We start from the raw sequence: 14743 nt of genomic DNA, 5'->3' as shown, positions 1-14743 counted from the left end.
TTGTTTCCATTAAATAATGATGATGAAGCGATGTACACGTGACTTCTACGGGCGACCCAGAGTGGTACCTACTAGAGCAGACTCAGGAGGTGGTGTGAAAATAAGAGAAACATTAGAGCTGACTTGCTGGATGGCTGAGAACATAGCCTTTAGGTAGACAGAGTCAGACAAGACCTGGGCTTGAATCTTGAGATTTCAACTCCCTGGCTATGTGACCTGAGGCAGATCATTTAACCTCTCTGAGCCTCAGCTTCTTCACCTATAAAAGGGATGTAACATCTATTTCTTTGTGCTATGAGGATCTAACAAAATCATGTGTGTAAAGTGGAACATTAGGGAAAAGTTTGTGGAAATGGTTGCTTTTGACTTGCACTTTTAAAGAGAATATCAGCGGGAGTGTAGACAACACCAGGGATGTGGTATTTTCTTTGTGCCTTAAAGATATAAGTGTGATGTTGAGAAGGACTGTTGGGAGGCAACTGAATGCTTTATTTCTGTGTATGCTTGATTATACTTATATTTGAGGGGATTACTGTACTACTGATCTTTGCTAACTTCACCTTAGGAATTCAAGGAGTTGTGGAGGCCTATCAAAGCTGCCTTCCTAAGCTCCAGCTTTACGGTCCTACCAACATCGCCCCCATCATTCAGAAGGTCGCCAAGTCAGCATCAGAGGAGACTAACACCAAGGAGGCATCGGTAAGGAGAGGGCTCTTCCTCCTCCTAACAGGCTTTTACCTGGATTTGGGCCATCACACCCAACCCACTCTTGACAATAAATCCAAACATTCCTACCTGTGTGAGTTTGGATAAATGCCTTACCCTTCCCCTATCCTCAGTCTCCTCATCTGAAAAATGGAGATAATCCTACCTAAGACTGCTGGGTTATTGTGAGGCTTAGAGATGACGCATCTCAAATGTCTGCAAACTGACAGGGGTGAGGGGTGGTGGGAACTGTCCAAAATCAGCTTCCTTTCCAATGTATCCATACTATTGATGAAAGCAAAGCAAAACTGAATTAAAAGAATGGGTGCATCTGTCCCCTTGTGGTCAAATGCAACAACACAATCCATTATGGCAAAGACTTGTTTCACATTCTGTTCATGGTTTTCTTAAGACAAATTCAAACCAAGGCAGCAAGGCCAAACAGAGTTTGTTTGTTTGTTTTTTTAACCTTAAAATTTTAGGATTAAATATTACCATAATAACTTTTCTACATATCATCTTTAATGATACCAGTATGTTTCTTTTCTAGCTTTCTTAATTTTTTTTTTCAGATTTAACAGAATATTAGTGATGTCTGGAACTTTCTCTAATTTTTATCCTGGGTTCCAAGATACTTTATTTGCATGAAGAAGATTATATACTTCTCCCTCATCTGCTGACATGAACTCGTCCAAGCTATTTGCACTGTAACCAGGTTCTCAGCCATCCTCATATTAGAATGGATGGAGGACCATGCTCATATCTGATGTCAATCTCTTATGTACTGGGGCACATGCCCTCTCAATTATCCAAGGACGTTGACCCAGCAGTTATGTTCCCCTTCTCTCCTTATCATCTGTTTCCCCTTTCTACTAAAGACTCATTCCCATTAGCAAATGGAACAGGCTATAATATCTATTTGAATTAAACTCTCTCCCTTGATACTACTTTACCCTTTAGCTACTGTCCCTTGCTTTACTCTCCTTCAAAACACAAGGAAAGTCTTCCTCACTGTCTCCATCCTCCCATACCAGTCAGAGTTTCCTCCCCAACATTTATCTGAAAATTATACTTCTCAGAGTCAGTGGCACCTCCATCTTGCCAAACACACAGAGGCCATGGAGCAAATTTGAATCCTCACAGATGCATGATTTAGAAATAAGGGTTGGACAAGATCAGTATTTCAGTTTATTTCATTTTATTTTATTTTTTTTCATCACCAGAACTTCAAATTCAAACTCTCCAAATGATAACTTGACTCAGAAACCCAATATATAAAGTAGATTTTAAGAAAATAGACTTCTCTTGCTAAATCTGGACAGGGGATAGGGCTCCAACTTGGCTGTTCTCTTTTACCTCCTTTATCCCCAAGAGCATCCAAGGTATCCCCAGGGATCCCCAGAACCCAGTTTGAAAACTGATTGATCCCAGCCCTTCTAGTGTACTGGGACCCACAAGAATAAAAAAGAGAACATGGCTGACATAGGTCTGGATCCTGGCCTGATATAAGCCAGCTTGAGTTTTTGATCATGACTCCCTCTGCCAAGGTCAGGTGGGTCTGCTCTGAAAGGACAGGTCAGGAATTGGTAGAGGAAGCATATAATCCACATAGCCCCAGATAATTTACCCTAGAGGCCAGAAACACTGATGTTTTTTCCCAAAGGTATTCCCTGTTCTTTGAGTAGTGTGTGGTCCAGGGACCCTTGTTATTACTGATTGCTAAGGGTCCTAACCTTGAACCTCCTTGGTAGGTTGTGCAAGGAGTCTATGGCTGTCAGATTTTCTTTTCAATTTTTGTGGAACTCGTGTACAAATTAAAAACAAAACAAAAATCCCCCCCTTATCTAAATGGGACCTCAAGTTCATTCAAAGACTGTAGTATTTCATCTGTGAGCATTTTCTAGCCTGACTTTAGAAGCAACTACTACTGCTCGCTTTATTGGAAATTTCCATCAAGATATCAGTCCAGCGGTCTGCAGCATATTACCTTTAGCTAGATTGAACCTTGAAAAATCAGATTCTAGAATCCTGACAGTCTCTTCAGATCAGAGGATTTGGACACTTCTTGTTCCATGAACACCATTAATAACTGGTGAAGCCCATGGACCCCCTTCTCAGAAATGCTTTTAAATGCACAAAATAAAATATATGTTATAAATAAACCATATATGTTGAAATGCATTCAGCAAAATATTTTTAAACGTGGCTAAGAAGCATGATACATATAACAATAAAATGCTTCTTTTGTGACATTAAATTATGAGAACCAGTTACTAGTCTAACAATTCTGTAATTTCTAAGTAGTGTTGATATAAATGATATAGAAAGATATTTGCAGTCACTATAACAGGAAAATACCTGTGATTTCTATTGGTGACTAAGTCACAAGCGCAGTTAAAGCCAATTTTATTTGTTGATTATAATTTAAAAAAATTATAAATTTTAGTTAGAGGTTAGCAAATCTAAAATGTAATTTACCCCAATTTCACATGCTGTCTGAAATCTTTCAGCAGTCCACCAGCCCAGGTCAAGAATCCCTGCTCTAGGGGCTCCTGGCTGGCTCAGTTGGTAGAGCAAGCACCTCTTGATCTCAGAGTTGTAAATTCGAGCCCCCTGTTGGGTGTAGAGATTATTTAAAAATAAAATCTTTAAAAAATAAGATGAAATCCCTGCTCTAGATGAAAAACCAACAAACTGCATTCTGTAGTGTGTTTTTCAATGGCTTGTAGGCTGAGAACAGCTTTTACATTTTTAAATGGTTGGGAAAAAAATCCAAAGAAGAGTAATAATTTCATGCCACGTGGAAATCACATGATAGTCAAACTTCAGTGTCCATCAATAAATTTTTATCAGAACACAGCCTTGCTATTCATATTAAGTGATAAATATGGCTATTCTCATACTACACCAGCAAGGTTAGGTTGTTGGACAGAGATCACTATGGCCTGCAAAGCCAAAAATATTGATGATTGTCCTTTACAGAAAATATTTTCCCAACACTGTCTCTAGGCCATTTCAACTCTAAAGTTTCTTGACGTGGTAGTGTGGCTATCAGGTGTTTTATTCCTGGAGGCACTGAGCAGTTAGGGGTGGTCCATCCCCTTAGACCACAAAGATCATATCAAATGGGAGTTGGGGAATGTGGAAAAAGGAGGGAGAGGACGTAGAAGTGTGACTCACACAAGGACTCCATCTGCTCATGGGTCAGAAGTGGTCTTCCAAGGTGAGGCATCCAAGGTGTACCCTGGAAGAGTGATGTATGATTCTGGTGTAGTCTACACTGCTTTCCTCTATCCCCAACCACCAAGTTGCCTCCTTCTGCTTTTTCTCTTCTCCTTCCTAGCTGTACCATCAGGTCATGCTACTGAAACCTTCCTCCAAACTCCCAAGCCACCTTTTTGTGACTCTATATGACTCAAAGCATGGATATGGATGAAAATGTACAACTCAGATGAATTTGAAAATTGGTTGGTTAGCTAGAACTATGGTTGGGCAGCTAGTGGACATGGAACAAAATTAGTTTTCACATTAAACTATAAGTATTTAGAACATACAGCTGTCTCATAATAGTGTGAATTTCTATTCCCTCCAGGTGTACTTTTGACATGTTATTTTGTTTCAAATATCTTTCCAACTTACAGAGAGAAGCGGGAGCCTTTAATACTAACAGCTTGTGTGGAACCTTTTAAGTATAATTCTCAAAACAAGGTGTTTTCAGAGTGTAGCTATTCTATCCAGCCTTTCCTCTTTGAAATATGGCAATTTAAAATGCCTTAAAAATCCCACGTTTACTACAGATGTTGGGCATGTTGCAAAAATTACATTAGATTGGCATGAATTGGCATCCCGGTGCCCTGCTTCCCTCTAATCTCTCAGTACATGCCATCATGATGTCACTTAACACTTAATATTGACAACAGTGATGGTCTCTGATGCCTTCCTTCTCTAGACCCCAGAGCAAGTCCTGAGCCCTCCCTGTGCTGATGGATAGAGAATGTCTTCTCCAGTCTCACTCTCAGATTAGCCACCTGAGAGCCTGTCCAGGTGGAAAGAGCCCAGGCAGTCTGCAGGCAGACAGTTGGGATTTGGAGCAAGAAGCCACAGGAACTCAGCACCCACAAGCACACTCAAACTAGACCAGACCCTGGTGTGTGGCCCTCAGAGGAAGAGGCAACAACCCACACCTCCTGCCCCCTGCTAGCAAGGTTTTAGGCTAGTGCTGTCCACTAGAAATATAATGGAGTTGTATGTGCAATTGTAAATTCTCTAGTAGCCACATGTTTAAAAGTTAAAAGAATTAAGGTAGTTAATTTTAATCATATATTTTATCTAACCCAATATAACCAAAATAGTCTCATCTTAACTTATCTTTCATCTAAAAAAATTATTAATAAAATATTTTGCATTCTTTCTTTTGTACTCAGTCTTCAAAGCCCATGTGTATTTTGTACTTAAGTCACCTTAGTTTGGATACTAATTTATCACTGCAAAGACTTGATCTTTATTTAGGTTTTATGTATTAATTAATTATGTATTAATAGTTGTGAAACTAGTCACATACCTGAGTTGTTCCAAATGTATTTGAAAGGTTTCCAATAAATGAATCAAGTCTCTGTTTTGAAGGTTAAATTTAAATTCATTAAAATGAAATAAAGTTAGAATTTCAGTGCCTCCGTTACTCTAGCCACATCTCAAGGGCTCAGGAGGCACAAGGAGCTAGAGGCTATTGTACTGGGCAGTACAGCTGTGGACTCTGAAAATTCCCCCAGCTGAAGAGGGTAGGATAAATGGTCTAGTTCCACTCCTCAGGATATGAAGAGACGTAGACCCAGGGGAGGTGTTTTCCCAGGAGCTCAGATAGTAGAGGCTTTGAGGCCAGCCTTTCCTGACTCCCCCTGCTTTTCTGTCCACCACACTGTGCTGTGTAACTGTCACTGAAGTGATTCTTAGAATTACCCCATGATTACTCTGCCTGCATTGAAGCTCCATTCACCATAGCCTTAAGTCTTTAGGGCTGCCAACACAGGACTCATTAAAGACTATCAGCATTGTCACTGTGGTCAGTATGCATGGAACCACCTGGGTGGGTGCATAACTGGTGTTGTCCTTGTCTCCCCCACCTCCTCATCCCCATGCTCGACTGGCCACTGGTCAATCCCAGCAATACTTCATCCTGCTGATCCTCACCGACGGTGTCATCACGGACATGGCTGACACACGGGAGGCCATTGTCCACGCCTCCCACCTTCCCATGTCGGTCATCATCGTCGGCGTAGGCAACGCGGACTTCAGTGACATGCAGATGCTAGATGGGGACGACGGCATTCTGAGATCACCCAAGGGAGAGCCTGTCCTTCGAGACATCGTCCAGTTCGTGCCCTTCAGGAACTTCAAACACGTACGCATATGTCTGGGGCTTCCCATGGGAGAGGAGAACCAAAGCAAGCTTGCTCCCACAGTTTCCTGCCAGTGTTTGGGGTGAAGCAATGTCAGCTATCCCTGCCCAGCCACGCTGTCTCACACCCAGGACATGTAGAGTTTCGCTATTTGGAGAAAGGCATGTAACTCAAGTAATAGCTGAGGAGTCACGCTAAATGTGGCAGCCAGCGTTTCACTGGCGCTTCCCCTCCTCCATGTCATTTAGGCTCTCTAGTGCACGCAGGGCTGCCATGTACTGTTGGCCAGGTTGCTTGCTGCCCAAGGGTGCCTGGTTGAAGTAACAAAGAGAAGCTGAACTTCAGCGTGGCTTCTTTTTGTCAAGCCATGTACCCTGAGAGAAGCCTGTGTTTGCCTTGGAAAAATATATTCTTGAAATGATAGTAACCTAAATCCTCTGCAAATATACCATAGGCAGCATCAAAGATTGATTTAACTGACTAATGAGGGAACCAGAAAGATGGCAAAGCTAGTTCAAGGGAGGTTGTAAAATAGCAGATTATGGTGGGGGTGGGGGGAATACTGGAACAAGTTTCTTAAGGCAGCTTCAAAACTGGTTAATGACCAAAAGGGTTATAAAATCATCCTCATCATCTTTAGATTACCTTCTCTAGTGGGCAGAAATCTTATCAGTTTTCTGCAAGGTAACATTGAGCTTTAGTCTTGGGTTCCCATCAGTAACGAAGAGTAGTTCAAGCAGTGTCGCAGTCCCCAGATGACCCTGAAGCAGGCCCATGAGACGAAGCTCTAGCATGGCACAATTTTTCAGCATTTCCAAATCTGGGATAATTGTCAACTCCAGAGAAGAAGAGGCACCTTTAAAATTTACACAGAACCCTGCACCTGTAGGGCTACAATGGCCTAGGGTAACCCCTTCTCTGGTTCTCACAAGGGATCCCTCTGTGCCGGTAGAGGCCCTGAAGAACCTTCAGAGCCTCCGCCAGCTGTGTCTGGGAGTCACATAGGTCCTCACAGGCAGTCCTCTGTGTTCTTCTGTCCTGTGCCCCTCATGGAAGCCACTCTGTCCACCGAGGCTTGGACCTCTGCTCTGCGTGGGGTGCCAGGGAGGCTGCTCCCAGGGCTGGTAACTGAACTGGGACTGCCCCAGTGGGAGGGAATCTCCAGAGCTCTAGGTGGCCTGAGAGACCCTGCAGTCCCCTGGGAAGGGACAAGTATCCCTCCTTTGGAGATCCTTCTGTTATCTGGACCCTTAATGCAGTGAAGTCTGCGTCCCTCTGCCTCCAGGACCCCTGCTGCAAATGTCCTCCTCTTCCTCTCCAGCCCCTCTGAGCTCAGGCCTTGAGTCACTTAGTGAGTGAGTCAGGGTGAGGAAGGGACAGGCGCTGTGACATCCACTCTGAGCTTCCCCTCCTGATAGTTTCTGGAAAAGCCTTTCTCCTCAAGCCAAGAGCCCTCATTCAAAGGAATCCTTTTTGTTCTCCTAGCCATTTTATCAGATATATCCAGAAATATCTGAATCCCAATTTGGGCTCACACCAGCACACCAGCCACGGTGGGTAAGGCTAGTGGGAAGATGGCTGGATCATTGTTGATTATCGACAAGTCCCAGTGCTGGCGTCAGAGTATTTGGCATATGCCTTTCATAAACTGTTGTTTGCCACCTTCTTGGGACATGCGTTAAAGCAAAATTTCAGTTAAATAATGAGCCCAGCAGCCTCCAGTGACCCCTACATCTGTTGGCCTGCCAGGACCGCTTAGCGAGATCCCTGGACACGCCAGGGCTCCCAGAACAATAAGGCATTGCTCCTAAGGGTACTGCCGCACAATTGCGATTCTCCTTCTAAGGAGGACTATGCATCATGAGCATCGTTAGAGAAACCTGAAATCAACCTCTGGCTACAGTGTTGAATGCAAAGGGAGTTCAAGAACACCCAAGCCCCCAGCAAGCACAGGGGCAATAGCGTGGGTAGGGGCTTAGCCGTGCTACCATAGCCCCCCTTCAATCTGCACAAGGGGGCTGTTACCAAATGAAACCACTTGCTAAATAAAAGAGGCTCACCCAGCCCTCTGGCTGTTTGCAAGTAGACAGCAAGGAAGGGTATGGGGAGGGATGGACTAGAAGGGGTGAAATTTGCCACCGTTTGTGCTCATCAGTGAAGTGACTTACTTGCATAATGCCCAAAGTGGGGAGAGGGGGTAGTTCTTCCAGACTTTCAGATCCTGCCCCATTTCCTCCCAGCCAGGCAAGAGTAGCCACATCACCGACCACCACCCATAACTCCGCATGAGTGCAGAGGGGTCAAAGAGCTCCGTCCCTAGGGTATTCATGCACTTCCCCAAACCACCATCTTTCTGTTCACCTGTGCCATGCATATTCCTGCCTCTCCCCCACAGCCTCCTCCTGTTCCTCAAACACTCCTGGAGCGCCTGCCGTGGGTACGGCACATGCTAGCCTGGGACCACAGCGAGATTATAAAGCCATGGGTCCGGGCCTCAAGGAACACACCAGAGAATGACATGGTTGGGACGTAGATGTCCCCAGAAAACTCCTATGCTAAAGCAACCTGTGGGGGGTTGAAAAGGGACCTAGTGTTGCCACAGGACTTGAGAGCAGAGAGGAGCTGCAGTGAGGAAAGCCTCGAGGCTTGCGCTGGCCAGAGGAAGGACAGACCGTTGGTGGGCAGGGAGTTGGGGTGGGGTGCTCAGCGACAAGGGAAGCACCCTGACCAGGGCAAGGGAATGGGGTCCCGCTCTCCTGTGTCTGCCACACAGTCTCAAGCTGCTCTGTGGGCGATAAAAGCAACACCAGGAGCATGTCACACCCCTTACCTGCATGGACTTCAGCTTAGGGTTTGAAAACCATATTATCCGAACTTATCTACTCTGAATTCAATACACAGTAAATAAAATGGAAGGTGAGCTAACATCCTTTTCATTAAGCCAGCAACGCATGAATTGCCTCCCTTTGCATGATAACTCAACTTTGAAGTGGACAGGGCACAGACTTCGAGCTGTGTGCTCTGGGCAGGTTATTTAAGTCTGTGTCATAGACTTTCATCTTTAAAATGAGGCAAATGACACACACGTTAGAAGAGTAAAAGTGGTGCCTATGTAAAGCTTAGCACAGCACCTGGTCCTCGCAGGTGGCTAATAAATAAGCTGCTAGTACCAGCTACTTTCATGTTTTTGGCCTTTCCCAACCAGATAATGCCCCCAAGCCCTCATTGCTTACCAGACCCACCAGCCCAGATATGCAAAGGAGTGGGAGAGTCATTCAAAAACTGTACTGTCTAAATACAGTGACAGATAGCTAGATAGGGCTATTTAAATTTAAATTCACTAAAATGAAACAAAATTTAAAATTCAGTTTTTCAGGGCCACCTCAGTGGCTCAGTTGTTTAAGCGTCTGCCTTTGGCTCAGGGCATGACCCCAGGGTCCTGGAATCGAGTCCCACATCAGGCTCCCTCCTAAGCTGGGAGCCTGCTTCTCCCTCTGCCTGCTACTCCCCCTGCTTGTGCTTTCTCTCTCCCTCTCTCTCTCTCTCTGTCAAATAAATAAATAAATAAATTTTAAAATCTTAAAAAATAAAATTCAGTTTTTCAGGGCTCAATAATCTAGTGTCTAGTGACTACCACATTGGACAGGGCAGATATCAAATATTTCCATCACTGGACCAAGTTTTGTTTGACAGCACTGTTTAGGGATATCACTGGCTTCATATAACAGTAAATCCGTCTTACAGTGGATAGCACAAGTTGTTCTTTTTTAAGATTTTATTTATTTTTTTGACACAGAGAGGGAGAGAGAGAGAGCACAAGCCAGGGAAGCAGCAGGCAGAGGGAGAAGCAGGCTCCCCGCTGAGCAGGGAGCCCGATGCAGGACTTGATCCCAGGACCCAGGGGTCATGACCTGAGCCAAAGGCAGACACTTAACCAACCGAGCCACCCAGGTGGCCCCTGCACAGGTGGTTCTTAACCAGGGACAACTTTGGCAACATCTGGAGACATTTATGATGGTGACAGCTTTGGAGTGCTATTTGCATGTAGTGGGTAGAGGCCAGGAGTGCTGGTAAACATCCTACGATGTTCAGGACAGTTCCCCACCCAAAGAATTATCTGGCCCAAAATGGCAATAGTGCCAAAATTGAGGAACCCTAGATTGTATAAAGACAAATACGTTGTTCTTATATAACTAGAAGCTAGGGACTGGTAGCTGCCCACATCTTTTTTTCAGTGATTTGATAGTATCAGGGCAAGCACTTGGTGATTCCTTTGCTGTCTGCCCCAATGATAAAACAGTTGCTCCAGGAATTACATTCTAGTTCAAAGTAAAAAAGGAAGAGGAAAGGCAAACAGAACCAACCATGTCTGTCCCCTCTAACCAAAAAAGAAAAGCTTTCCAAGAAGCATCCTTATGTCTCAAAGGATGAAATTGGGTCATATTGGGATGCCTGGCTGGCTCTGTCAGTAGAGTGAGTTCAAGCCCCATGTTGAGTGTGGGGCCTTCTTAAAATAAAAATTTAAAGAAGAAAGAAAGAAAATGGGTCATATGGCCATCCCTAGGTGCAAAGAAGGCTGGGAAATGAAGTATTTGGCTTTCTAGCCTTTATATGAGATGTGATCAGAGAGAAGATGGTACTTTCATAGCTACAACAGTGTACGTGTGGACCACGATCTAACCCAAACTCTGAGCAGACATTTATAAACTAAAAGAGCGTTCATGAATGCCGAGTGCCCAACATGCTAGGACATCTTCAAAATGTGAGGGGTCACTTTAGGAAAACTCCTCACCATGTTTTCAGATTGTTTTTAAGACAAGTGTCTCTCTTTTGAGACTCCTAAAAGCTGGGCAGGATAAAACCAATCCCTATTTCTTGCTGTTGTGTCTTTAATAACACTGGGGCTTAACCAAGTCGAATGGCTGAGTGGCAAGCCACGAAAGGAAGGAAAGAGCAAGAAACCAGGCCATTGGGCCTTTTGTCTAGCCCTTTCTTTTCTTTGCTGAGGAATCTCCAACCCTCATTAACTGGTGTTTCTGCTTCAAGTTTTCAACTTCAATAATAGCTAATAATGAGGCCAGAGCCAGAAGTCAGATCCAGCTCTGCCTGACTCGAGTCCATGCAGAATACCAACCTCCACCTTCCTCTGCCCCAAATCGTGCAGTGGGATCATAATGCTAATAGAATAAAGGCTACATTAATTAGTGGTCTTTAAAATACTCTGTCACCTGGGCTCAAGCCTATTGTCCAGCTGAATACCCCCAAAGTCCTGCATCCCCAGTGTGCACGCAGACACACACACACACACACACACACACACTTTCTTTAGCCCCATCAGATGACTTACTGTACCTAGAATGATCAAATGTCATTCCCCTTCTCTACATATTAAAACATGCCCAGCTGAAACACCACCACCCCTTGGAAGCTTGGTGTGATTTCCTCTAAGATGACTTAATCTTCATTGTCTGCGCTCTGGTCCCAGGGTGTTTGTAACTCTAGAGCAGTGCTTCTCAAATTTCAGTATGCATAGGAATCACCCTAGGGCATCAAGTTAAAATGCAGATTATGATTCAATAACTCTGGGATGGGTCTAGCGTTGTATATTTCTGTTGAGCTCCTGTGTGAGGTGCTGCTGCTGGTCTGTAGCATGTATTGTGTTCAGTTTCACGGCGGTGTTCATTTTGACCACACCAGGTTCCCCTCTCATGTTTATAACTCACTTAATGGCAAGAACCACAGACCCATAAACTCTAGCACAGTGCCTGGAATTGAATGCAGATTGGAAACTAAGCTCAAAAAGAATCCATTCCACCGCCCAACTTTCACCCATCTTCAGATGTGAATAGTTTTGTATTTTGAGACAAGCATGGGAAAATATAACTAGGAAATAAAAGGTTCATTTTCCAACAATCTAACAACTCTTGCTTGGAGTAGATGCTCAACAAATACCAGCTGAATGAATGAATGAGAGAGAGAGAGAGAGAGACTAGCTGCTCAGAGTAAGACTGCAGCCTTTAAGCTGATTCTGGATCAGATTCCTTGGGCCAGGTGCCAAAGTCACGGTGCTTTCTTCTTCCTTCCAGGCATCTCCAGCTGCCCTGGCAAAGAGCGTGTTGGCTGAAGTCCCAAATCAAGTTGTGGACTATTACAATGGCAAAGGGATTAAGCCAAAATGTTCATCGGAAATGTATGAGTCTTCCAGGACGCTAGCACCGTGAACTACACATACTTTTACAGAGTTCTGAAATACTATTCCTGCTAATATTTAATACTTCTACTACTCCTGTATTTAAAAAGACACACACACACACACACACACGTACACATTTAAAAAATAGCACGTTTCGGTGATTTTTAACTGACAATTTTTTTTGCATGTGTAGCCCTGAGGCCTGGATCTGTTAAGCTCCTGTATTGTTAAAGACTTTTTACAAAGAAACACGAATAATTACAACTTACTCTTTACATTACAGCATGTCGCCTTGAAATAAAATGTTATCTGTATCCATTTTTTATACAGGTTTGTTGAAATTTTGCTAAATTTCTTATTATCTTTACACTGTAAAGCATTTTGACACATTTATGGAAAGTCGATAGCCAAAACATAATTTGGTTTTATCTGCTATAGGATGAGAGACTTTTCAAAATGGCAGATGCATGGACTGTATTTTGCATGTTTAAAATAAACACACACACACACACACACACACACACACACACACACACACTGTTTTTGCAATTGTTATCTATAATCCCTCCCTGCTATGAATGGTCTCTTTATTGAAGAAGAGGTTTACTCACCTAGACATAGTCTTCTAGAGGTGGATCTGGGGCACCAAGCCCAGCACCTCTCAGACTTTTCTGTGCACCCAGATACCTGAGGATCTTGTTACAAATCAGACTGTGGTGCAACAGGTGTGCGTGGACCCGAGATTCTGCATCTCTAACAAGGTCCCAAGTGATAACCATTGTAGTCCACACTTAAGAGTTCTGAGGTTCTAGACTCTATGGTGTTGTCCCAGAGACCATCTGACACAGGGAAGCACCTAGTCTGCTTGAGAAGGGCACTTCTCCCCTGCCAGTAGCACAAAGTCCCGCCTGTCTCCAAGGTGGGACTAGAAAGTAGTGAGATTGACTCCAGAAGCTGCATACCCCACATCAGTCTCACTGCTTTCTAGTCACAACTCTTCCTTAAACAGACTAGGGAGTGTTCCTCTTTGCCAGCCTCTCCCCTCTCAAAGGGGACATCACACAATCCCAAAGGGAATGGTTCCCTTTTTATGTCAATCCCGAGGAATGACTTCAAAGAGTCTTTGGTGGGACCACAACCATGGAAACTCGTCCATGGCAAATGGCCGTGCGGTATGGCTCCCCAAAAACCCGGCCACCAAGTTGACCTTTAAGCCTAGTGTGGGGCATCTTGTTGCCTCTTTTTATCACTCCTGAGAGCAAAATCTATCAGCGGAAATGCCTAGGGTCATTGTTTTGCGTGGATATGAACTGGCCAGTCTTGAACCAGAAGAAAGAATGTTTCACTTGTGTGTTGTTCTCTTGGAGAAATGGACAACTGTTTTGCAGGTATGAAAGGCACAAGAAGGAACTTACTTTTGGTCAGAGAGATAGGGAAGTAAATCACAAGGCAAAATAGATCTGTTTGTTGTTTGTTGCGGGAGGAAATATTAATAAGCAAATGAAATGACTTGTATGATTTCCAGTGTTATAATTATAGATCTTAACCTTGCAAATACATGTCAGCCAAATGCACAACATTTTGGGAATGATGGTTAAAAAAAAAGTACAACTGAAAAAAATTATAAATATTTAAACTGTATTGTTTTATGAATAAATTGGGTACTTACAGAATTTTTTCTGAGAGTGATAGTCTTGTTTCTCTTTTCAAAGCAATTCTCTAACAGTGGATTATTTCATGCCCTCAGATTAGGACTAGTTATTTCACAGTCCCATAGAAACAAAAGGATATTGTTTTTAACAACAAGGGATTAAAATACGTAGGCCCTATTGTACAGAATTATCTGATGGTGGTTTCCAACCCCAAACCAGGACACGAGCTTCCATGCTGATGGGCCTAGAACATAGTAAGCACTCAGTAGATATTTAATGAATGAAAAGATGACTAATCGAGTGAATGAATGAATGAACTTGTTAATGTGCCTCATGATTGATCTCAAATCTATTGTCGATTTAACAGGTGAATTAAGTGGCTATGGCTGTTAATCAAAATGATGCACTGTGTCATTCTCAGTTATCTGTTGGGATCTATTACATTCATGTCAGGATTCCTTGGGCCTATGAGATAGGGTGACATGGACAGAGTCCAGTTTGCTTGGCCAGAACATCTGGCAGCTTCCTTCTCTTTTCACAGCCAGACTGAAGCCCTTCTCAGAAGAACAATAGGAACAGCCGCTAACAATTATTGAAGGCTTACTGGTGCTAGGTAATGTTCCAAGTGGTTCCTGTATATCATCTCAATTAATTCTCCCACCAGCCCTATGAGGTAGATGGTGTTACCAGTCTCATTTTGCTGATGAGAAAACAGACCTACAGAGGTTAGGTAACTAACCCAAGGTCACACAGCTATCAAAAGACCGAGCCAGAATTTGAACACAGACACCCTGGCT

The 14743-nt window shown here is 43.6% G+C and overlaps 1 protein-coding gene across 2 annotated transcripts in view; it reads left to right on the top strand.

The window, feature by feature from the left end:
* CPNE4 (copine 4) overlaps positions 1-13961 on the top strand; it is a 468028-nt gene extending 454067 nt beyond the window's left edge. For both annotated transcript variants that reach the window (XM_032333091.1, XM_032333096.1), the window contains exons 14-16: positions 566-699; positions 5867-6103; positions 12188-13961. In XM_032333091.1, coding sequence (XP_032188982.1) covers positions 566-699; positions 5867-6103; positions 12188-12322 — 506 coding nt within the window. In that variant the 3' untranslated portion in view covers positions 12323-13961. The remainder of the gene's footprint in view (positions 1-565; positions 700-5866; positions 6104-12187) is intronic.
* Positions 13962-14743: the final 782 nt, after the last annotated feature.

This window comes from Mustela erminea, chromosome 1, assembly GCF_009829155.1.
Source record: "Mustela erminea isolate mMusErm1 chromosome 1, mMusErm1.Pri, whole genome shotgun sequence".
NCBI lineage: Eukaryota > Metazoa > Chordata > Mammalia > Carnivora > Mustelidae > Mustela > Mustela erminea.
This window is presented reverse-complemented; position numbering and strand designations above follow the sequence as displayed.